Below are 25479 nucleotides of genomic sequence, written 5' to 3'. Positions count from 1 at the left end.
CACAAACACACAACGGAATTATAAAGAAAACAACACAAACACACACAGCGGAATTATAAAGAAAACACAACACAAACACACAGCGGAATTATAAAGAAAACACAACACAAACACACAGCGGAATTATAAAGTCTGAAGTGTTAGCAGCATTTGTCCGGACTTGTGGGTCCAGACTTGTGGGTCCAGACTTTGTGGGTCCAGACTTTATATGTCCAGACTTGTGGGTCCAGACTTGTGGGTCCAGACTTTATAGGTCCAGACTTGTGGGTCCAGACTTTATTGGTCCAGACTTTGTGGGTCCAGACTTGTGGGTCCAGACTTTGTGGGTCCAGACTTTGTGGGTCCAGACTTGTGGGTCCAGACTTGTGGGTCCAGACTTTGTGGGTCCAGACTTTATATGTCCAGACTTGTGGGTCCAGACTTTGTGGGTCCAGACTTGTGGGTCCAGACTTTGTGGGTCCAGACTTTGTGGGTCCAGACTTGTGGGTCCAGACTTGTGGGTCCAGACTTTGTGGGTCCAGACTTTGTGGGTCCAGACTTGTGGGTCCAGACTTTATATGTCCAGACTTGTGGGTCCAGACTTTATATGTCCAGACTTGTGGGTCCAGACTTTGTGGGTCCAGACTTGTGGGTCCAGACTTTGTGGGTCCAGACTTTGTGGGTCCAGACTTGTGGGTCCAGACTTGTGGGTCCAGACTTTGTGGGTCCAGACTTTGTGGGTCCAGACTTGTGGGTCCAGACTTGTGGCCGGTCGTGTTCACATTTCGCTGGGATACATGGGAAATATTTGGTCCAGCGCCTTTGAAACTTTGAAACAAGAACAGTCCCTGAACAAAAGAACAGCCGACAGTGACACGCTCCAGAATCTTGAGTTGGGGGTTTGATCCTTGGGCGTCGTTGATCTTCACCAAACTCTGCAGACTCATCCATGTCCTGTGTTTCATGTGACACACTGTTAGATTTCCTCAAATACACAACAATTAGACTGAAATGTGTCAAAGGGGAAGTTCATTTAGTTCATTCAACAGATTCACCTCCAACACGAGTCTGAACACGCCTCGTTATATAAACACACAGAAGAATCACGTATATGAAGTAAGATACATGGAGTTATGTAGCAAAGCAGTGAAATAACTCTGATAAATATTTTTGATAAAGTAAACGACGGAGACTTTGAGGATTGAATTTAAAAAAATATTTAGTAGAGTTTGTTCATTTTGTTTCTTTACTAAATAATTCCATATAACTTCAAATATTGGATGTCCTCTGTGTGTTTATAAAATGTAGAAAGTAGTAAAAAAAATAAATAAATACATAAATAAAACACTGAACAACAAAGCAGTTTTCTCACCAAAACTGGGGGAATTTGGTCCGCAGGTAAAAAACAGTTTCCCCAAAATATCAAACTGGGGTCTCCAAAACACCAAACCAGTGTCCCCAAAACGCCAAATCAGATCAGAGTCCCCAAAACTTAAACCAAACCAGGATCCCCAAAAACACTAAATAAAACTATGGTCCCAAAACACCAAACCAGGATCCTGAAAAAACACCAAACTGGGGTCTCCAAAACACCAAACCAGTGTCCCCAAAACGCCAAATCAGATCAGAGTCCCCAAAACTTAAACCAAACCAGAATCCCCAAAATACCAAATAAAACTATGGTCCTCAAAATACAAAACCAAACCAGGGTCCCGAAAAACACCAAACTGGGGTCTCCAAAACACCAAATCAGATCAGAGTCCCCAAAACTTAAACCAAACCAGGATCCCCAAAAACACTAAATAAAACTATGGTCCTCAAAATACAAAACCAAACCAGGGTCCCCAAAGCACCAAACCAGGGTCCCCAAAACACCAAACCAAACATGAAGCAACATTTGCGTGTTTGCTCGTCGTGATGTGACTCGTCCTCGTTTACACCAGGATCATCTGTGTCACTCTTTGTGTCACAGAGGAATGTGAGGACCATGTGAACCTGCCCTTTTTATACTGTTGGACTCATTCCATTTGTTGTGGAATGAGTTTTGCGTGTACTTTAGCGCTGATGAGAGCTGTGAGCGCTCGGGGCTACAGGAAAACTAGCCAAAGCGTTAGCTTGTTTTCCTGTAGCTAACCCCGCGGTGATGGGAGGGGTCGTGCCCACAGAGTGTGTTTATAAATGATTATTATTATCAATATTTAGACAGTGTATGGTCGGGCCCATATGTTTCTTCTTCTTGTATGTTTTGGTTTTATTTGACAGATAATTTCCACGACTAGCAGTTATTTCTTAAAAACTACTCTCATATCCATAGCAACAGTGATCTCTATTACATTTACTCGAGTAACTTTTAAAGAAATAGTATTTTTCAGAGCACTTTAATAGCCGGGGGGTTGTACTTGACCAAATATTATTTTATTTTAGTACAAATGCTTCACTCAGCCTCTTCTGCTGAGAGAGCCCACAGTGAGTGAAGTGCCACTGAAGCGCCCCCTGTCTGTGGTGCAGGTCACTACAGCGTTTACTATAAATGCCAGTGTTTATTCTAAACGGCAGTGACACGTTTGGGGCTGGACTTTGGCTCCAGACGAGGAAAAGAGGCGGCGACAGCAGATGGTTCAGGAAGACAATAAGACAGGAACAAGTCAGATAAGGGTCTAATCACACACACACAGACACACACATACACACACACAGACACACACACAGACACTCCCCGACACACACACAGACACACACAGACACACACAGACACACACACACCCACACACCTACACGCCCACACACACCTACACACACACCTACACACACACAGACACACACACACCCACACACCTACACGCCCACACACACCTACACACACACAGACACACACACACCCACACACCTACACGCCCACACACACCCCGACACACACACACCTACACACACACAGACACACACCGATACGCATACACACACACACAGACACGCACACACATACACACACACAGACACACACCGATACGCATACACACACACACAGACACGCACACACATACACACACACATTCGTACAGGTTCAGTGTTTTTGTCATAAAGTTAAACATAGATTTTAATAAACTAAAAAAAAAAGAAAAAAGAAACAAAAAAACCCAAACAGAACCTTTATAAAAAAGTATAAGACCAGCCCTATCTTTATTATTTTGCTTTAATTTAATGATTTTATTATTTTTATTATTATTATTTTAGTTGTAAACTGATTTAAACGTCTTAAAATGTGGTGTGTTATATATGTACTATTTGTTATATTGATGTTAATGTAATAAAAAAGCCTCGTTAGAACAGACCCTGCTCCTCCATCACTCGTCCAAAGAAGAAGAAATCCACAGCACATTTAATCCCTAAACTAAAAACTAAGACTGTTCACATAGAGACTGGAATAAACTAAATAATTACATATTTGCTTTTATAAATGACGACATTTAAAGAAACATACACATGAGAAATCACATCTATTTAAGACTTTAAATAAACATGTTCAGAGAGCCCCCCCCCCCCCCACTGAAGACCTGAGCCCCCCACTGAAGACCTGAGCCCCCCACTGAAGACCTGAACCCCCCCCCCACGAAGACCTGAGCCCCCCCACTGAAGACCTGAACCCCCCCCCCACTGAAGACCTGAACCCCCCACGAAGACCTGAGCCCCCCCACGAAGACCTGAGCCCCCCCACTGAAGACCTGAGTCCCCCCACGAAGACCTGAGCCCCCCACAGCGGCTCCAAACTAAATTGTCTGGCGCTGCCCCTGGATTCAACACTTGTGAATTTTGTGTGATGCTAACCGGAGGCACTGCTCCGTCTGAATCTGTTACTCAAGTTTGAAAATTGAGCTTTAGTTGACCACAGTCTGGCCAGAAAGAGTTGATTTAGCAGGAACTACAAAAGGCACTTTAAAGTATTTACATTTAACAAGACACTTCACCATTACAGTTTTATCTGGATGTGTTAATGCTAAAGCTAAAGCTAAAGCTAACACCGGTAAGATGCACACACACACAGAATACTGTAGAATGTCGCGCGGACTCAAGCTCAGGACTGTCAGTTCCTGTGGCCCCGCCCTTACAGGGGGCCATAGACTTATATTTAAATGGACAGAGCTAACCTGCTAGCATAGACTGTTTATGTAAATGGACAACAGGTTTGAGTGACAGGGTTGCTAAGCGCAGTAGGAATCCCAAAAATGGGACTCGGCTCCTGGCTGCTCGCCTCGATGAGCTTCATGTGACTGGAGCCAAACGTTCTTCTGTCTTTTCTGGAGCTTGTAGCGACGCTTTAGATTTATCTGTGTGAGACTCAGTAAATCCTGATGCTTCCACCAGAAACCAACATTCTTACAGCCCACACACCTCTGACCTCTGACCTCTGACCTTATGTTTCCTCATCACAAACAGACTCCACACACCTTCACTAGAATCATTTGGATGATTTCAGGCTTGGAATTGCCAAATCTCTACTGAACTAAAGGAAAAAGGAGCTGCTCACTTGAAAACTACCACTTGATGACATCACAAGGTGGAACAGAGCATTTTGAGCTAATAATAAAGTGTTACTCAACATGTTTTTGAGGAGGTAACAGCTTCATTACATGTCTTAAAGAGCCAATATCACATAATATTGAACCTTTATATCCATTTTTTTTATTTTCTAAAATTGACATCTTAAACGATCTTATAGGTTTTTAGCTTAACATTCTGCCATAGACATACATGCAGAACTGTCGGTTTCTGTTCTTTTGCGTGAAGATCAGGAGCAGAGGCACAGGGATCGTTCTGTAGATCTTTATTGTCGGTTACAACAAAACAATCGGGTTAAAGGCTGAACAGGGTTAGATTGTACCAAGGCCCAGAGTCTCAGAGTCTGACGAAGGTGAGATTGTGCCAGTGTTTTATGTTACTCAAAGAGCGGCAGTGAACATTCTACAGCGGAGCAAAAAAGTATTTATTCAGCCACCGATTGTGCAAGTGTTCCCTCTTAAAAAGATGAGAGAGGCCTGTAATTTTCATCATAGTTTCACTTCAACCATGAGACAGAATCCAGGAAATCACACTGTCTGATTTTTAAAGAATTAATTTGCAAATTATGTTGGAAAATAAGTATTTGATCAATAACAACAGTTCATATCAATACTTTGTTATATTCCCTTTGTCGGCAATGACTGAAGACCTGAGCCCCCCCCCCCCCCCCCCCACTGAAGACTTGAGCCCCTCCCACAGCTGCTGCAAACTAAAATGTCTGGCGCCGCCTCTGGATTCAACTGTTTTCTGTGAGTCTCCAGAGGTTTTCACTGTTGCTGTAGTTTGGTCCATTCCTCCTGCAGATCTCCTCTAGAGCACTGATGTTCTGGGCAACATGGACTTTCAACTCCCTCCAAAGATTTTCTATGCGGTTGAGATCTGTAGACCGGCTAGGCCAAAGCCACTCGTTCCCCGGGTGGTGTGTTTGGGATCATTGTCACGCTGAAAGACCCAGCCACGTTTCATCTTCAATGCCTTTGCTGATGGAAGGAGGTTTTCTCTCAAAATCTCATGATACATGGCCCCGTTCATTCTGTCCTTTGTACGGATCAGTCGTCCTGGTCCCTTTGCAGAAAAACAGCCCCAAAGCATGATGTTTCCACCCCCATGATTCACAGTAGGCATTGTGTTCTTTGGATGCAACTCAGCATTCTTTCTCCTCCAAACACGACAAGTTGAGTTTTTACCACAAAGTTTTATTTTGTTTTCCTCTGACCATATGACATTCTCCCAATCCTCTTCTGGATCATCCAAATGCTTCTGTCAAACTTCAGACAGGCCTGGACATGTCCTGTCTTCACAGGGGACACATCTGGCACTGCAGGATTTGAGTCCCTGGTGGTGTAGTGTGTTACTGATGGTGCCTTTGTTACTTTGGTCCCAGCTCTCTGCAGGTCATTCACTCAGTCGCCCCGTGTGGTTCTGGGGTTTTTGCTCATTGTTCTTGTGTCATTTTGACCCCACAGGGTGAGATCTTTGTGGAGCCCCAGATCGAGGGACATTATCAGTGTCTTGTCTTTCATTTTCTAATAGTTGCTCCACAGTTGATTTCCTTCTTACCTGTTGCAGATTGAGTGTTCGGGGCCTGGTTCAGATCTACAGTTTTGTTTGTGGTTCCTTTGCTCTTTGGTCTTGTCCATAGTGGAGTTTGGAGTCTGAGTGTTTGAGGTTGTGTCTTTTATACTGAGAACGAGTTCAAACAGGGGCCATTAACACAGGGAATGAGTGGAGGACAGAGGAGCCTCTTAAAGAAGAAGTCACAGGTCTGTGAGAGACACAAATCTCTCTCGTTTGTATTTGAACAAATACTAATTTTACCGAGGAATTCACCAATTAATTCAGTAAAAATTCTACAATGTGAATTCCTGGATTCTTTCACCTCATTCTGTCTCATATTTGAAGTGAAACGATGATGAAACTTACAGGCCTCTCTCATTTTCTTAAGTGTAGATAAGACATTTAAAGTGGAACAGTGCGATTGAATCAGTGTCCTCTACGTTTAAACGTTGTCCACTGAACCCGTGACGGACTCGGCTTTGACCGGCCTGATGTTGAGTGATCTGTTCAATCTTCAGACATCAAACACCTGATGATGTCATGAGGTGGGACACTCCTTTTCCATAATGTGCTTGTTTGTGTTGTAAAGCTACGCTGTGTAACCTTTCCAACAGAGGGTCCGCCGTTTGCTTGTCTCCATGGAGATTTTATTGCGTTGCTGGAATGTTCCGTGATATGGCATAAAATGTGTCTACCTCGCTGAAGAAAAACTGAATGAATAGAAAAAACATTATTTCTGTGAGTGGGCTCTCCTCTCCACAGATCTGACCAGTAATTTGGCCTGGTGGGGCAATCAGCTTGTTTCCATGGAGATAGATAAGTTTAATTGAAACAGGCTGAAACAGACTGAAAAAAAACAAAAACAAAACAGACCAGAAACAAAATGAAACAGACCTGGTTTAGTCCTGGTTCAGTCCTGGTTTAGTCCTGGTTTAGTCCTGGTTTAGACCTGGTTTAGTCCTGGTTTGGTCCTGGTTTAGTCCTGGTTCAGTCCTGGTTTAGACCTGGTTTAGTCCTGGTTTAGACCTGGTTTAGTCCTGGTTCAGTCCTGGTTCAGTCCTGGTTTAGTCCTGGTTTAGTCCTGGTTTAGTCCTGGTTTAGACCTGGTTTAGTCCTGGTTTGGTCCTGGTTTAGTCCTGGTTCAGTCCTGGTTTAGACCTGGTTTAGACCTGGTTTAGTCCTGGTTTAGTCCTGGTTTAGTCCTGGTTTAGACCTGGTTTAGTCCTGGTTCAGTCCTGGTTTAGTCCTGGTTCAGTCCTGGTTCAGTCCTGGTTTAGTCCTGGTTTAGTCCTGGTTTAGACCTGGTTTAGTCCTGGTTTAGTCCTGGTTTAGTCCTGGTTTAGACCTGGTTTAGTCCTGGTTTAGTCCTGGTTTAGTCCTGGTTTAGACCTGGTTTAGACCTGGTTTAGTCCTGGTTTAGACCTGGTTTAGTCCTGGTTTATTCCTGGTTTAGACCTGGTTTATTCCTGGTTTAGTCCTGGTTTAGTCCTGGTTTAGTCCTGGTTTAGTCCTGGTTTAGACCTGGTTTAGTCCTGGTTTAGTCCTGGTTTAGTCCTGGTTTAGTCCTGGTTTAGACCTGGTTTAGTCCTGGTTTAGTCCTGGTTTAGACCTGGTTTAGTCCTGGTTTAGTCCTGGTTTAGTCCTGGTTTAGACCTGGTTTAGTCCTGGTTTAGTCCTGGTTTAGTCCTGGTTTAGTCCTGGTTTAGACCTGGTTTAGTCCTGGTTTAGTCCTGGTTTAGACCTGGTTTAGTCCTGGTTTATTCCTGGTTTAGACCTGGTTTAGTCCTGGTTTAGTCCAGGTTTAGTCCTGGTTTAGTCCTGGTTTAGTCCAGGTTTAGTCCTGGTTTAGTCCTGGTTTAGTCCTGGATTAGTCTTGGTTTAGTCCTGGTTTAGTCCTGGTTTAGTCCTGGTTTAGTCCTGGTTTAGTCCTGGTTTAGTCCTGGTTTAGTCCAGGTTTAGTCCTGGTTTAGTCCTGGTTTAGTCCAGGTTTAGTCCTGGTTTAGTCCTGGTTTAGTCCTGGTTTAGTCCTGGTTTAGACCTGGTTTAGTCCTGGTTTAGTCCTGGTTTAGACCTGGTTTAGTCCTGGTTTAGTCCTGGTTTAGTCGGTCGCTGTTTCACTGTGCATGGCTCTTGTATCACGTGACCTTGTATATTTTTCATTACAGCCAATCAAAGGCCGTGGCACGCGCATAATTCGTTCATGAGCCGTTCATGAGAGCCGTCTAATATTCGCCCCAAACGGCTCCACGCGTCATAACATCCGCGCGGAGCCGAGTCTCACTGCTCGTGTTACTTTTGGCGGCGCGCGCTCTGTCCGCACCGGGGAATTCACGCGCGCGCTGCAATAAAACGGCCCCGCGCGTGACACTGCGCCGGAGCCAAACCGAGGCACGAGGAAGAACCTGCGCAAAACCCGCCCCAGACCCGGACTAAAACACGAGTGAGCCGACACAAAAGTGAGTCACATTATTTAATGTTATTTAACAAATGTCTGTGCGAAAATATCATGTAAAGACTCGGTCAGAGCCGGATCCACAGTCCGAGTCCGCGCGCGCTCCAGACGCAGCTGAAGCAGAAAAGTGAAGCTTCAGTTTCTTTGATTCAGAGATTTTCAAATTCTCCACATTTAATGTTTTTTGTTTTGTTTTTGCGCGCGCGGTTGCGTCAGATACGTGCGTAAAAGTTTATGGACTAAACCAGGACTAAACCAGGACTAAACCAGGTCTAAACCAGGACTAAACCAGGACTAAACCTGGACTAAACCAGGTCTAAACCAGGACTAAACCAGGACTAAACCTGGACTAAACCAGGACTAAACCAGGACTAAACCAGGTCTAAACCAGGTCTAAACCAGGACTAAACCTGGACTAAACCAGGACTAAACCAGGACTAAACCAGGACTAAACCAGGACTAAACCAGGTCTAAACCAGGACTAAACCAGGACTAAACCAGGACTAAACCAGGTCTAAACCAGGACTAAACCAGGACTAAACCAGGTCTAAACCAGGACTGAACCAGGACTAAACCTGGACTAAACCAGGACTAAACCTGGACTAAACCAGGACTAAACCAGGACTAAACCAGGTCTAAACCAGGACTAAACCAGTCTAAACCAGGTCTAAACCAGGACTAAACCAGGACTCAACCAGGATTAAACCAGGACTAAACCAGGACTAAACCAGGTCTAAACCAGGACTAAACCAGGACTAAACCAGGACTAAACCAGGACTGAACCAGGACTAAACCAGGTCTAAACCAGGACTAAACCAGGACTAAACCAGGTCTAAACCAAGACTAAACCAGGACTAAACCAGGACTAAACCAGGTCTAAACCAGGACTAAACCAGGACTAAACCAGGTCTAAACCAGGACTGAACCAGGACTAAACCTGGACTAAACCAGGACTAAACCTGGACTAAACCAGGACTAAACCAGGACTAAACCAGGTCTAAACCAGGACTAAACCAGGACTAAACCAGGACTAAACCAGGACTAAACCAGGACTAAACCTGGACTAAACCAGGACTAAACCAGGACTAAACCAGGATTAAACCGGGACAACATCCAAACTTGAACTAAACCCAATAAACCACCACGACTAAACCTGACATAAACAGAGCTAATGCTACAAGTAAGATCTGTGGAAAAGCAAGCTGCTCACATGAATTTTGCACTGTGGTCGATTAAAGAGACTCTTGTCAGATTAAAAACATGTGCTGCCCATCGATTGGTCGATTAAAAAGGGGGCGTGGCCCACAGTGCAGTGACATGACGCCACCTGCAGGGGGAGCTCACGCAGAAACTACTATATATACAGAAAGAAGAACCAGGAAACAGTGAAGTTATGTTAAAACTAGTTTTTCTATATTTACAGAGCCGTGTCCAGAGCCTGAGCCGTGTCCAGAGCCTGAGCCGTGTCCAGAGCCGTGTCCAGAGCCTGAGCCGTGTCCAGAGCCGTGTCCAGAGCCTGAGCCGTGTCCAGAGCCGTGTCCTGAGCCGTGTCCTGAGCCTGAGCCGTGTCCTGAGCCGTGTCCAGAGCCTGAGCCGTGTCCTGAGCCTGAGCCGTGTCCAGAGCCTGAGCCGTGTCCAGAGCCGTATAGAGCTGTGTCCAGAGCCGTGCTGAGCCGTATAGAGCCGTGCTGAGCCGTATAGAGCCATGCCTCCGGTGCGTGAGAAGATGAGGTCGTGGCTGGAGAGGCAGATCAACTCTAACGCCGTCTCTGGGCTCAGCTGGATCAATAAGGTGCGTTTAGAGGAGTGGGTTTACTCTGCTCGCATCTCCACAAACCTGACTCTTAACTGGCCTGCAGGAGAAACTCCCTCTACTTGTTTCCATGGAAATATTGTTCCTTTGGCTATAAGGTTCCACAGTATGACATAAAACTGATCTGTCGCTGTGGAGAATGTTAGGATGAGTTTAACTTTCTATTTCCATGAAGTCATACCACCTCCAGAAAGTTACACAGTGTTGTTTTAAATTCTATAGAAGCGGGAAATTCTTCTTCTTCTTCTTCTTCTTCTTCTTCTTCTTCTTCTTCTTCTTCTTCTTCTGTCTCAGAGAACATGGTCTGTGACTTCAGCTCATAATAATCACATGGTCATAACTCCGTCAGTTAAAACTCGACTTCAGAACATTCTCCATGGAGACAGATGTGTTTAATGCCATACTGGGGAATATTACAGCCAAAGGACTGACTCTTCAACATGGACACGAGGAGGAGGAGGCTGTCAGATACAGGTCAGTGTTGTGGAGATGCGAGCTCACACTGAGGATGAGATCTTTATGTGTGTTATTGTGGTTCTGACATAATCATAAATCACTGTGAGCGTCGCCATAGCAACGGAAAACAAACTACTGTCAGGGACGAGCTTCAGCTGAAACAGACACAAGGGCACAGGGCGTGTCCGGGGCGTGTCCAGGGCGTGTCCGGGGCGTGTCCAGGGCGTGTCCGGGGCGTGTCCGGGGCGTGTCCGGGGCGTGTCCTTGGGCCTGTTCTCAGTTGTGGTGAGGGACACGGCGCAGGACGTTCTCACATAATGTGACTTTCACAGAGACACAAATGAGTTTTTATTTGTGCATCAGATTTAAAACATCAACTGATCAAACAAAGTCAAAAACAACAAACACAACAACAAAACAAACACAACAACAAAACAAACACAACAACAAAACAAACACAACAGGAAACTGTACGAATCTAAGGCTCAAAGACGACCAGGAGTCTGAAACATGAAGTCAGAGCGGACTGTACGGGAACGGAATCTGACCAGAACTGATACGGCGGCGGTGGCGGCGGCGGCGGCGGCGGCGTGGATGAGCCAAACGTAACTTATTGTGTGTTGGAACTTTCACAGCAGTGATATTTGTTCAATAAATGCCCCAAAAATCTATAAAATAAAAGACACGTCTGAAGGTTTTCACAGACACACGTCCCATGTCCACACGGGACAAAAACTCCCAGAATCCCTCACCTGCTCCTCACACGGGACGAGACGCAACGACGGGAACTTACACACACACCTGCTCCTGTTTTAAATAGACGTGTGTCTTTTGTTGTGTTTTTATTATAATTGTGTCCTTTGTGTCTCAGGAAAAAAACATGTTTTCGATTCCGTGGAAACACGCGGCGAGACACGGATGGACCATGGACCAGGACGCATCACTGTTCAAAATGTGGGCCATACACACAGGTACTGTAACACAACGACACACAACGACACACAACGACACACAACGACACACAATGACACACAACGACACACAACGACACACAACGACACACAATGACACACAACGACACACAACGACACACAACGACACACAATGACACACAATGACACACAACGACACACAACAACACACAACGACACAGAACGACACACAGGTACTGTAACACAACGACACACAACGACACACAACGACACACAACAACACACAACGACACACAACAACACACAACAACACACAGGTACTGTAACACAACGACACACAACGACACACAACGACACACAACGACACACAACGACACACAACAACACACAACGACACACAACAACACACAACGACACAGAACGACACACAACGACACACAATGACACACAACGACACACAACGACACACAATGACACACAACGACACACAACAACACACAACGACACACAACAACACACAACAACACACAGGTACTGTAACACAACGACACACAACGACACACAATGACACACAACGACACACAACAACACACAACGACACACAACAACACACAACGACACACAACAACACACAACGACACAGAACGACACACAGGTACTGTAACACAATGACACACAACGACACACAACAACACACAACAACACACAGGTACTGTAACACAACGACACACAACGACACACAACAACACACAACGACACACAACGACACACAACGACACAGAACGACACACAGGTACTGTAACACAACAACACACAACGACACACAACGACACACAACGACACACAATGACACACAACGACACACAACAACACGCAACGACACACAACAACACACAACGACACAGAACGACACACAACGACACACAACGACACACAATGACACACAACGACACACAACAACACACAGGTACTGTAACACAACGACACACAACGACACACAACGACACACAACAACACACAATGACACACAACGACACACAACAACACACAACGACACACAATGACACACAATGACACACAACGACACACAACGACACACAACGACACACAACGACACACAATGACACACAGGTACTGTAACACAACGACACACAACGACACACAACGACACACAACAACACACAATGACACACAACGACACACAACAACACACAACGACACACAACGACACACAATGACACACAACGACACACAACAACACACAACGACACACAACAACACACAACAACACACAACGACACAGAACGACACACAGGTACTGTAACACAACAACACACAACGACACACAACAACACACAACGACACAGAACGACACACAGGTACTGTAACACAACAACACACAACGACACACAACAACACACAACGACACACAACAACACACAACAACACACAACGACACAGAACGACACACAGGTACTGTAACACAACAACACACAACGACACACAACAACACACAACGACACAGAACGACACACAGGTACTGTAACACAACAACACACAACGACACACAACAACACACAACGACACACAACAACACACAACAACACACAACGACACACAACAACACACAGGTACTGTAACACAACGACACACAACAACACACAACGACACACAGGTACGGCCCCCTGTAACACAACGACACACAACGACACACAATGACACACAACGACACACAACAACACACAGGTACTGTAACACAACGACACACAACGACACACAATGACACACAACGACACACAACGACACACAACGACACACAATGACACACAACGACACACAACAACACACAACGACACACAACGACACACAATGACACACAACGACACACAACAACACACAACGACACACAATGACACACAACGACACACAACAACACACAACAACACACAACGACACACAACAACACACAACGACACACAACAACACACAACAACACACAACGACACACAACAACACACAGGTACTGTAACACAACGACACACAACAACACACAACGACACACAGGTACGGCCCCCTGTAACACAACGACACACAACGACACACAACGACACACAATGACACACAACGACACACAACAACACACAGGTACTGTAACACAATGACACACAACGACACACAATGACACACAACGACACACAACGACACACAACGACACACAATGACACACAACGACACACAACAACACACAACGACACACAACGACACACAATGACACACAACGACACACAACAACACACAACGACACACCATGACACACAACGACACACAACAACACACAACAACACACAGGTACTGTAACACAACGACACACAACACACAATGACACACATCGACACACAACGACACACAGGTACGGCCCACTGTAACACAACGACACACTTTTCTCCTCCTCCTCCTCTCCTCTTCCTCTCCTCTTCCTCTCCTCCTCCTCTCCTCTTCCTCTCCTCTTCCTCTCCTCTTCCTCTCCTCCTCCTCTCCTCCTCCTCTCCTCTTCCTCTCCTCTCCTCCTCTGCTCTTCCTCTCCTCTTCCTCTCTTCACTCTCCCTCCTCTACCTCTCCTCTTCCTCCTCTTCCTCTCCTCTTCCTCTCCCTCCTCTTCCACTCCTCTTCCTCTCCTCTTCCCCTCCCTCTCCTCTCCTCTCCCTCTCCTCTTCCTCTCCTCTCCTCTTCCTCTCCTCTTCCTCTCCTCTTCCTCTCCTCTCCTCTTCCTCTCCTCTTCCTCTCCTCTTCCTCTCCTCTCCTCTTCCTCTCCTCCTCCTCTCCTCTTCCTCTCCCCCTCCTCTCCTCTTCCTCTCCTCCTCCTCTCCTCCTCCTCTCCTCTTCCTCTCCTCCTCCTCTCCTCTTCCTCTCCTCCTCCTCTCCCCCTCCTCTCCTCCTCCTCTCCCCCTCCTCTCCTCTTCCTCTCCTCTTCCTCTCCTCTTCCTCTCCTCTTCCTCTCCTCTCCTCTTCCTCTCCTCTCCTCTTCCTCTCCTCTTCCTCTCCTCTTCCTCTCCTCTTCCTCTCCTCCTGAGAACATGAGCACATAGACGAGTGGTGTTGTAAAGTTCCACAGTGGAGCTTTCCCTGAGTCTTTCCTGGTTTTCCAGGTAAATACGTGGCAGGTCAGGAGTGTAATCCCAAAACATGGAAAGCAAACTTCCGATGTGCTCTGCACTCGCTCCCCGACGTGGAGGAGGTGAAGGACCAAAGCATCCAGAAAGGACAAGGAGCCATGAGGGTCTACAGGATGTTACCTCAGAGGAGTGAAGGACGAGGTGAGAGAGGGAGGAGAGGAGAGAGGGAGGAGAGAGAGAGGGAGGAGAGAGGGAGGAGAGGAGAGAGGGAGGGAGTAGAGGAGAGAGGGAGGAGAGAGGGAGGAGAGGAGAGGAGAGAGAGAGGGAGGAGGTGAAGGACCAAAGGACAAGGAGCCATGAGGGTCTACAGGATGTTACCTCAGACGAGTGAAGGACGAGGTGAGAGAGGGAGGAGAGGAGAGAGGGAGGAGAGAGAGGGAGAATAAGGGAAAGAGGGGGAGGAAGTGAAGAGGGAGAAAAACGAGTGGGGGAGAGGGAAAGAAGATAAAGGGGAGAGAGGGAAACATGAGGTGGTGAAATGGACAGAGGAGGAAGTGATAGAGAAAGGAATGAAAGAGAGAGTCATGATGATAATAATATTAATAATAATAATAATAATAATAATAATAATATTAATAATAATAATAATAATAATAATAATAATAATAATAATAATAATAATAATAATAATAATATTAATGCCTCTTGTTTTATTTAAACAGACAAACAAAGAAAAAACACCAGAGCCAAGTCAAACAGAAGGGTAAGAACAAGAACAAGGACTGGAGTAAAAATACTCACAAGACACACGAAAAATGTACTTAAGTAAAAGTATTAAAGTACATGTTTAAAAATGTATTTAAAGAGTAAAAAGTAAAAGTATTTCTCACAGATTTTGAGTCTTTTAAAGTTTCAGATGTGGAGATTTTGATGAAGATTTGAGCTGAAATTTGTTCAACAGAAACAAATCGAACAAAATACTTTTACTTTTCAGTAAAAACTTACTTTTTTTGGAGTAAAAGTAAAAAGTATCCACTGTAAAATGTAAAGTATAAGTACGCAACATGTGTACTTAAGTGTACTTGTATTTGTACTTTTACCTTGTTACTTTCCAACACTGTTTTAGATGCATTTTTTTATTATAAACCTAAAACTGACACACACGGGAAGGGCATCTGACACACACAGGGAGGGCATCTGACACACGGGGAGGGCATCTGACACACAGGGAGGGCATCTGACACACACAGGAAGGGCATCTGACACACACAGGGAGGGCATCTGACACACGGGGAGGGCATCTGACACACACGGGGAGGGCACTTTTCTGACCCTTTTGTTTGTTCAGATCAAAATGGAGGACATAGATCCAGACTACGACCCGTCCCACAGAGACACTGACCCGTCCCACAGAGACACTGACCCGTCCCACAGAGACACTGACCCGTCCCAGGACAGAGCCGTGGTCAGCGCCGCGTTCAGCCACGACCACGCCCCCCTCACCTTCGGTTTGTTTAATTTTAACGATTATTAAAGTCTCTGGACCTGATTTTTTTTACTCTTTTAAAAATGTGAATGTGAGTTTGGTCCAGAGTTACTCCTCGCTGACCTCACGTTTTCAGAAGTCGCGCCTGAATATAAGTCGCACCTGCTGAATTTGAGAAGAAAGTCAATTTTGTACATGTTTGGTCGACAATAATCGTTCGCGGGAGATTTTATATAATCGTGATAATCGCCAACGAAGACAATCACCGTAATATCAGCAAAATGTGCGGAAAAAAACAACTTGGACTCTTTTCCTATTACCGTAAATTTCGGACTATAAGCCGCCACTTTTCCCCCGCACTTTGAACCCTGTACAACAGTGCGGCTTATTTATAGAATTTTACCGGATAACGGCCACCGGGGGGCGCTCTCCGGCTGTAAACGTAAAAGTGAGACAGACATGGGGAAAGATTATGAGCTGAAGAATTCACTAGTTTTGATTTTGAACGATCATTTTGCGAAAAACACACGAAGAAATGGATATGATGCAGTTTTTAAGATAAAGAAGGAAATAGAGCCACTGCACGAAAGTTTGACCATAAAAGAAGGAAATAGAGCCACTGCACGAAAGTTTGACCATAAAAGAAGGAAATAGAGCCACTGCACGTGAGCTCGGCATCAGTGAATCCAACTGGTGATTATCTCTGTTGGAGATTGTATAAAATGTCTCACAAATGATTAATCTCGACCTTTTTTATCACGATAAATGATATTTGTCCCGTCCTCAATCTAAGTCAAACCCAAACCGGGTAAAAAGCAGGTTTAGGGTTTTATTTCTGATCTTTTTCCCAAACGACTTGAGTCTCTGCCGTTTGCAAAATGTGACCAAACTGAACTGAACTGAATTATTTTGTTGTTTTGGCAGATTTCAAAATGGCCGACGAGTCGGACGTCCCTGACGTGTCCTTCATGGTTGAAGTTGGGACACATAAGTTTGAGGTGTCTCCTGTTCACAGCCCAGGTACGAGTCAGATCTGTGTTACTCGCCCTTAGACCTGAAGAGAGAGGGAAGGAGAGAGGGAGAGAGACAAAAGGCACAAGCTGGTCCACGTGTCTCCTGTGCTCACTCTGGTCCACGTGTCTCCTGTGCTCACTCTGGTCCATGTGTCTCTGGTCCACGTGTCTCCTGTGCTCACTCTGGTCCATGTGTCTCTGGTCCATGTGTCTCCTGTGCTCACTCTGGTCCACGTGTCTCTGGTCCACGTGTCTCCTGTGCTCACTCTGGTCCACGTGTCTCTGGTCCACATGTCTCCTGTGCTCACTCTCTGTCTCTTCTCTGACTTTCTGCTGCTTTTAGGACTGATTTTAAACTTTTATTTCTTTTTTTTTAAATGTGTTCATGGCACCAGGAATGTTTTTATCAGGAATGTTTTTATCAGGAATGTTTTTATCAGGAATGTTTTTTTTACATTTGCCATCCCCAGTCAGATCCTTTCGGTCTCACTCAGTCTGTGTAAAGACGTGACTGAGTCTGGAGCAGGTGTAGAGTTAGCAACGCTGTCAATCAAACCTGTTGCTAACGCTAACAGGAGCGACCTCGGGGACAGAAGGACCTGATTTGTCTGTTATTAATGTTCATATCTTGATTTACAGACACAATAGTGAAATAAAAACCCCAGGATCATGTAGAGGGTTAATACGAACATTTAAAACGTGACGTGGAGTCGATGTCGGTGATTAGCGCGTTAGCTACGTCCATTTATTCACACAGCGAGAGCGTTCCCCAGAGCAGGGACCAAACCGCTGAGCTTTTCTGTAGAACTTCAGGACAAGTGTTTTTATTGTTTTTACGTGTGTTTTATCACGTCTGAGCTGTTCCGTCCTCGCTCCTGTGCAGAACGTTTCGACGGCTGTGCAACAACCAGCATTGAAATATTAAAGCAGAAATGTGTAGTATTTAAAAAGTAAATAAACAAGACAAACAGTGATACATAGTGGAAAATAACTTCTACTGGAGAGTTACAAAATTTTAATCCACAGCTTTACAAAATCCTTTTTCACAGAAGTGATCAAACCGGTAAGAAAAAACATTTGTCTCCGTCTTTCTGCGCCGCCTCAGCTCGTTTCCCGGGCGTGTGCTCTTTTCCTCGTCCGTGCTGTCGCTCTTAAAGTGACGGTAACGTATTTACATCAAACTTAAATAATAACAGTTCTAAGATATTTTTACATGAACATTGATGCAGTAAAATAAATGTAGCTCATGTAAATAAATCAAATATTAAATCTTTCATTATAAATTTATTCATGTAAACATAAAACAGCATTTATAACAAAATATCAACTCTGTAAATTTGCAGCATTATTATATTTGAATTAAACTTGGCTCAGACACATCGATCAATTGGCGGTGGTCTGCAGTGCCTTGGCCGGTCTGGACGCAGGGCACAGTGCACGTTGTGAAAAAGAGTGTGGAAATGCACCGGAAAAATCCATGAAACAACGAGACCGCGAGTCCATATTTCTTTTTTTCAGTCCAGGAAAAAAACCTGACCGTTAGTGAGGTAGTGAGGAGCGGAGGAGGAGACAGGCATGTGACCTCTGTGACCTCTGTGACCTCTGTGACCTCTGTGACCCCGGAGCTGGCTCACTGTGTCTCAAAGCTAACAGCTAACAGCTAACAGTGAAAAACAAAAACAAGATAAACTGCATATTAAAATTCTAATTAATACAAAATAAAGACGACGCAGTTATTTTAAATGTAGAATACTTCAGTGGTGTTTTTGTGTTTATTATGGCTCAAAATTAGCTTTAGCATTAGCATTAGCGTTAGCACTGACACACAAACATGTCTATTTCTAAACACAAGTGTCTCTGGTGAAGTATTATCTTTATCTGTGTTTGTATTGTCAGTGTCCACTTCCTGATCTTTAAATATTTATTCATTTTATTGTGACTCGACAAAAATTGGATAGAGATAAAACTGGACAGGAAGTAGTGACGCTAACAGTGACACTGGGGGCGCTGTTGTGCACAGAGACTGTTACTTTTAACAATCCTCCAGGTTTGTTGTTTAATTCTTGACCAAAACTCGTTTCTTTGTCTCGTGTTTTTTACAGACTCTTCATATTACGACTACAATGACATCACCATCACGGTAAGACCCAAGATTTTATTTATTTATATGTGAAGGCTGCTGGGTCCGGTTGTCTGGTGGGTCCGGTTGTCTGGTGGGTCCAGTTGTCTGGTGGGTCTGGTTGTCTGGTTGGTCCGGTTGTCTGGTGGGTCCGGTTGTCTGGTTGGTCCGGTTGCCCTGTGGGTCCGGTTGCCCTGTGGGTCCGGTTGTCTGGTCTCAGTGCGGTGTTGTTTCAGATCAGTCAGCCTCTGGACAGAGACGCTCTGAAGTCGGGGCTCAGCCTGAACGAGCCGCACACGAGCCCCGGGAGCCACTGGAGCGACGAGTCGTCAGGTGACGTCTGCAAAACAAAACAAAACATAAACAAAACAGTGAAAATACAACAAAAACAAAATAAAAGCAACAAAAATTAAATAAAAGAAAAAAATTCAATTCAATTTCAAGTTTATTTATACATCACATTTAAAAACAACCTGAGCTGACCAAATAAAACATAAAATAAACACAAAAAACACAATGAGGTTTAATCACATTAAACAAAAGAACATAAAACACAATAACATCAAGTACCAACACATTCTGTCCACACAGTATTAAAACCACAGAGAAAAGATGAGTTTTGAGCCGAGACTTAAACTGAATAAGAGACTCAGATAATCGGACAAAGGGAGACTGTTCCACGGTTCGGGCGCTGCCACAGAAAAGGCCCCGCCTTCTAGTTTTGAGTCGAGCTTTAGGCTCAGCGAGCAGAAGCTGGTCTGACCTCAGAGTCTGGGAGGAGGATAAGGGCAGCAGCTCCAAGACAGACTGGACCCATGAGGTTAAGACGTTTAAAGACACTAACACTTTGAATTTCACCCCAAAACAACAGGGAGCCAATGTAAAGTAAAACACAGAACAGGAGGAATGTCCCGTCTCTTAGTTTTGGTCATTTTGAACCGTCTGCAGACGCTGCACAGACCCTGGTCCAGACCCACAAAGAGTCACAATAATCCAGGCACGATGAGACAAAAGCATCTGCAGCTTTGTCAAAATCAGCCAGAGGCAAATAAGGTTTAAGTTTAACCAGAGTCCAGAGCTGATAAAAACTAGTTCTTTTACTGAGCTGATGTTTGTGGAGTTTGAGCGTGGAGTCAATCACTCCTAGATTCACTGAAGGACGACAGAAGGAAGAGAGCGACCCAGTCACACTATGTCCAGTGAGTAAAAAAGGATAAAAACAAAACAAAAACAACAAAAAACAAAACAATAAAAAACAAAACAAAAACAACAAAAAACAAAACAACAAAAAACAATAAAAAACAAAACAAAAACAATAAAAAACAACAAAAATAAAAACAAAACAAAAAAACAACAAAAATTAAATAGAAACAAAAAATAAATAAAAACGAAACAAAAACAATAAAAAAAACAAAAAAACAAAACAAACAGAAAAGAAAAGAAAAGAAAAACAATACAAAAACAACAAAAATAAAATAAAAACAAAACAAAAAAATTATAAAAAACTAAATAAACACAAAACAAAACCAAGATAAAAACAAGTCAGATCAAATATTATAAAGATAAACGTCTTTTATGTTTGATTTGTGATCAGACCTGAACATCAACCGAGGACGGGAGGGCATCTGACACACAGGAGGACGGGAGGGCATCTGACACACAGGGAGGACGGGAGGGCATCTGACACATAGGGAGGACGGGAGGGCATCTGACACATAGGGAGGACGGGAGGGCATCTGACACACAGGAGGACGGGAGGGCATCTGACACACAGGAGGACGGGAGGGCATCTGACACACAGGGAGGACGGGAGGGCATCTGACACACAGAGACAGGAGGGCATCTGACACACAGGGACACGGGAGGGCATCTGACACACAGGGACAGGAGGACGGGAGGGCATCTGACACACAGGGACACGTCCTCAGGCCTCAGTGTTGTTGTGTCCTTGGGCTGGACACTTAAAGTGACGTGTGATCATATTAGTCCAGTGGTTCTTAACGTGAGTTCGATCGAACTCTCGGGGTTCGGTGAGTCAGTCTCAGGGGTTCGGCGCAGGTCAAGACACACACACACACACACATCCCCACACACACACACACACACACACACACACCCACACCCCCACACACACGCACACACACACCCCCCCACACACACACACACACACACACACACACACTCATATGATTCGTGGACTGCGAGCGTCTTCAGACGTTGGTCCAATTCGACAAATGCACCTCTGATGTGTCTATCGAAGAACCTGCCCGACTTAAATGAGCCGTTCGAACGGCATAAAAACATAAAACGACATAAAAACAAAGAAAAAGAACAGACTTTGCTGTGAAAATGACATGAGACTGGCCAAAGTGAAGCCACGTGTTTCTGACCTGGTCTCTCAAAGGAAACAGCAGAAGTCACTGATCTGCAGTAAATATTCATTATTATTGTGGCCTGATGGAAATGAGGTGATGTGTGTTAAAATGTTAAAAATAATAAAAAGCATAAATACAGTATGTTCATTATTGGAATACATAATACAATAGAAAATTAAAATAATTTCAGTGTGGTGTATTAAAAAAGGTCAAGTCTTTGTTAAAATGTGTGTGTGTAATGTGTTGTGAGTTTATACATTGTATTGTTTTTATTCTTTGAACACAGTGATGTTAATACACGATTTATTTTGTGCACCAGTAAAACACAAATATGTCTTGAATTTGAAAAAAATAATATTTTATTTTTCAATAATCAAGGGTTCGGTGAATGTGCATATGAGACTGGTGGGGTCCAACAAGGTTAAGCACCACTGTATTAGACCCAAACACACCTGAGTCATGACCCATAAACACTCGGCGTTTTGCCTGGGGGCGGAGCTTAACCTTCTGCTGCAGCCATGGCAACGCACTTTGAACTGAGTTTTACTGTTCGGCTCAAGACGAGTCTGTCTCTGTAAACGACACGTAGAGGCTGTGGTTTTGTTCACTCCTGCTGGCGTTGGCAACAGGTTTGATTGACAGCGTTGCTAAGCACCCGCTTCCTGATAAACCAGCGGTGTGGGCGGGACATTCTGCTGGTACCACGGCGATTGTCTTTGTCAGCGATTATCACAATTATATAAAATGTCCCACGAACGATTATTGTCGACCCTTTTTATCAAGATAAATGGTATTATTGCTTATCATTCCATCCCTGCTCCTGATTGGCTCTTTGGTTGCTATGATACGTGTGGAGCCGAACGCTGTGGGTGACGTTTTCCACTATAGTAAGGTCAAAGTTCACTGCGCCCGTTGTGTAACATTGATAAAAAACCTCGTTTGTTACTTCGAAAGGGCTTGCATCTCCACAGACCTGACTCATTTCCATTGAGAAATTTCCAACCTAGAGCTTTTACTTTTGCTAGAGCTTGGACTGCAGGTCATGCAGAAATGTCCCACAGTGGGGTTTTAAACTAAAAAATTACAAAAACAAAATAAAATCAACAAAAACAAAATAAAATCAACAAAAACGAAATAAAAAAAACAAACACAACAAAAAATTGAATTAAAACAAAACAAAAAAACAGCAAAAAGTAATAAATCAAAATAAATGCAAAGCAAAAACAACAAAAACAAAATAAAAACAAAACAAATACAACAAAAAACTAAATTAAAACAATTAAAACAAAAAAACAATAAACAAAAACAAAATAAACAAAACAAAAACAACAAAAATTAAATAAAAAACAAAACAAAAACTAAGTAAACACAAAATCAAAATAATGTCGACCCTTTTTATCACGATAAATATTATTGTTTATCATTCCATCCCTACTCCTTATTGGCTCTTTGGTTGCTATGATACGTCATGCCCACCATCAGAAATGTCCCACAGTGGGGCTTTAAGCTAAAATACTTTCAGTTTCCCTGTCTGGAGTGCATCAGATTTAAGACGACCGCACAAAGTGATTATTTGCCTAAAAACAAAACGGGACTCGAGCAGGCTAGCGGCTAGTAAATGTATGCTAACTATTTATTTGGATCTGGCTCAGCCTCACTCCTGATTGGCTCTTTGGTCGCCATGATACTCCTGAAGCTAAACGCGGCGGGTGAGGTCGCACTCCCTCAGTTCTGTCCTTTAGGGTCAGAGGTCAGGATCAGGGTTTAGGACATGCGTTTAACCTTTAACCTGTGCGTTCTTTTACAGGAGAGGAGCTGTACACCAGTCTGGCGCCCTCTTTATCGCCCCCTGCAGAGCTGTGGAGCACTACACCTCCCCTGACTCTGCTCACGCTGTAGGACCAAACTTTTCCGCCGAGGACGGACTAAAACAGACTGAAAAAGAGGTGCCTGAGACTTTACGCACAAACTAAAAGGTCGGTAGTTCCATTTACTGCCGCCGTGACTTTGGCAAGGCACTTTATGTTTCCAGCAGGGGCGGCGCCATAGATTTTTTGTTTTGAGCAGCTATGGGGGGGGGGCTCTCTGAACATGTTTATTTAAAGTCCGTCACGTTTGCGCTTCTGTTTTAAACCTGAAACCTAAATCTGTTTAAACGAACGTCAGCTCCTGTGGATATTTTTAAAAGATAAAACGGAATTATTTTTGTTTATTTTGAACTCTCATTTTGAACTCTCTGTCTCCATTTGGACATTTTTAGTGGAGGTTGGGTGAGGTTAGCGCCCCCTCAGGCCCACCCTGGCGCCGCCCCCTGTTTGTAGCCAGTAGAACCGAAGCAGCGTTGAAACGTGAAGCACTTCCAAAAAATGTTCTCAGGTGGTTTAAAGCAGTTTGCACAGAAAACATGTAAATTGAACACGAGGGACGGCCCGATGTGGATTTTCTGGGCCGATGCCGGTTTTTAAAATTCATAAAGTTGAAGTACGGATGACAGAAGTAAAAATAATAACAAAAGGTACTTAAATCCATTTATATCATCCAATCATTTGTTACATTAATTTAAAATACAGTTTGTTTGATTGGAGCTAGCATGTAGCGTCTTCTATTGGAGCTAGCATGTAGCGTCTTCTATTGGAGCTAGCATGTAGCGTCTTCTATTGGAGCTAGCATGTAGCGTCTTTGATTTGGGTTTTAAATTATTACGTAATACATTAAGGGTGACGTTTTCCACTATAGTGAGGTCAAAGTTCACTGCGCCCGCTGTGTAACTTTACTAAAAGACCTCGTGTGTTACTGTGCACGGGCTTGCATCTCCACAGACCTGACTCAAACCTTGGCCTGGAGGTGGACAGTGGGATCGCCAACTGCTTCTTTCTATGGAGATTTTTTTCCAGTGAGAATGTTCCAACGTAGAGCTTTTCCCCTGGAGCTAATGTTAGCCTGATGAAAAACAAAACAGGACTTTATCTGGTGTGCAACTCGAGCAGGCTAACGGCTAGTAAAAGTATGCTAGCTCTGTTCATTCGGATGTGTTATTAGCTTGTAGGCTAACGTGGCTAAGAGTAGGTCCAAACACAGAGGTGGAACGCAACGAAGTAAAAGTAGTGAAGTAGAGTACTGGAGTGTAAAGTTGAGGTATCTGTACTTTACTTTAGTACATTTTACAGTGTGTACTTTTGACTTTGACTTGAGTACATTTGAGAGCAGTATCTGTACTTTCTACTCCACTGGATTTTTTAACTGGACTAAAAAGTAAAAGTATTTTTATTATAGTTGAAGGAGTTTGTTTTTAACACGTTCAGAATTTGAGCAAAACAAAATATATAAATAAAAAAAAAAAAAAAAACAATTGATTGATTCAGTTGTTTCTGTTGAAAAAAATTCAGCTCAATTTTTTTTTATCAAAATCACCACAATTGAAGTTTTAAAAGACTCAAAATCTGAGAAATACTTTTACTTTTTCCTTTTTAATTACATTTTTACATAGGTACTTTTATACTTTTACTGAAGTAGATTTTGTCGTGTGATACTTTTACTGAATTTTACTGCATTTTTGCGCCAGTATCTGTATTTTTACTTAAGTAACAAAAGTGAGTACTTCTTCAACACAAACTAACTGGACTAACTGGA

General features: G+C 43.9%; 1 protein-coding gene across 2 annotated transcripts; it reads left to right on the top strand.

Moving 5' to 3' along the window:
* Nucleotides 1-8362: 8362 nt before the first annotated feature.
* LOC117381198 (interferon regulatory factor 1-like) lies at nucleotides 8363-25087 on the top strand. Of its 2 annotated transcripts, XM_033978099.2 has the most exons (10): nucleotides 8363-8546; nucleotides 10044-10334; nucleotides 11683-11782; nucleotides 14890-15057; nucleotides 15579-15619; nucleotides 16205-16364; nucleotides 17267-17362; nucleotides 19458-19495; nucleotides 19711-19807; nucleotides 23657-25087. In XM_033978099.2, exons 2-10 carry the CDS (start codon nucleotides 10248-10250, stop codon nucleotides 23746-23748), a joined length of 879 nt encoding a protein of 292 aa, XP_033833990.1. In that variant the 5' UTR covers nucleotides 8363-8546; nucleotides 10044-10247; the 3' UTR covers nucleotides 23749-25087. The 2 variants fall into 2 exon arrangements, with proteins under 2 accessions (XP_033833990.1, XP_055082626.1); XM_055226651.1 differs by lacking the exon at nucleotides 19711-19807 and having other exon boundaries at nucleotides 23657-25081.
* The last annotated feature ends 392 nt before the right edge of the window (nucleotides 25088-25479 follow it).

This window comes from Periophthalmus magnuspinnatus, chromosome 14 (genome assembly GCF_009829125.3).
Source record: "Periophthalmus magnuspinnatus isolate fPerMag1 chromosome 14, fPerMag1.2.pri, whole genome shotgun sequence".
In the NCBI taxonomy this organism is placed as follows: Eukaryota; Metazoa; Chordata; class Actinopteri; order Gobiiformes; family Gobiidae; genus Periophthalmus; species Periophthalmus magnuspinnatus.
This window is presented reverse-complemented; position numbering and strand designations above follow the sequence as displayed.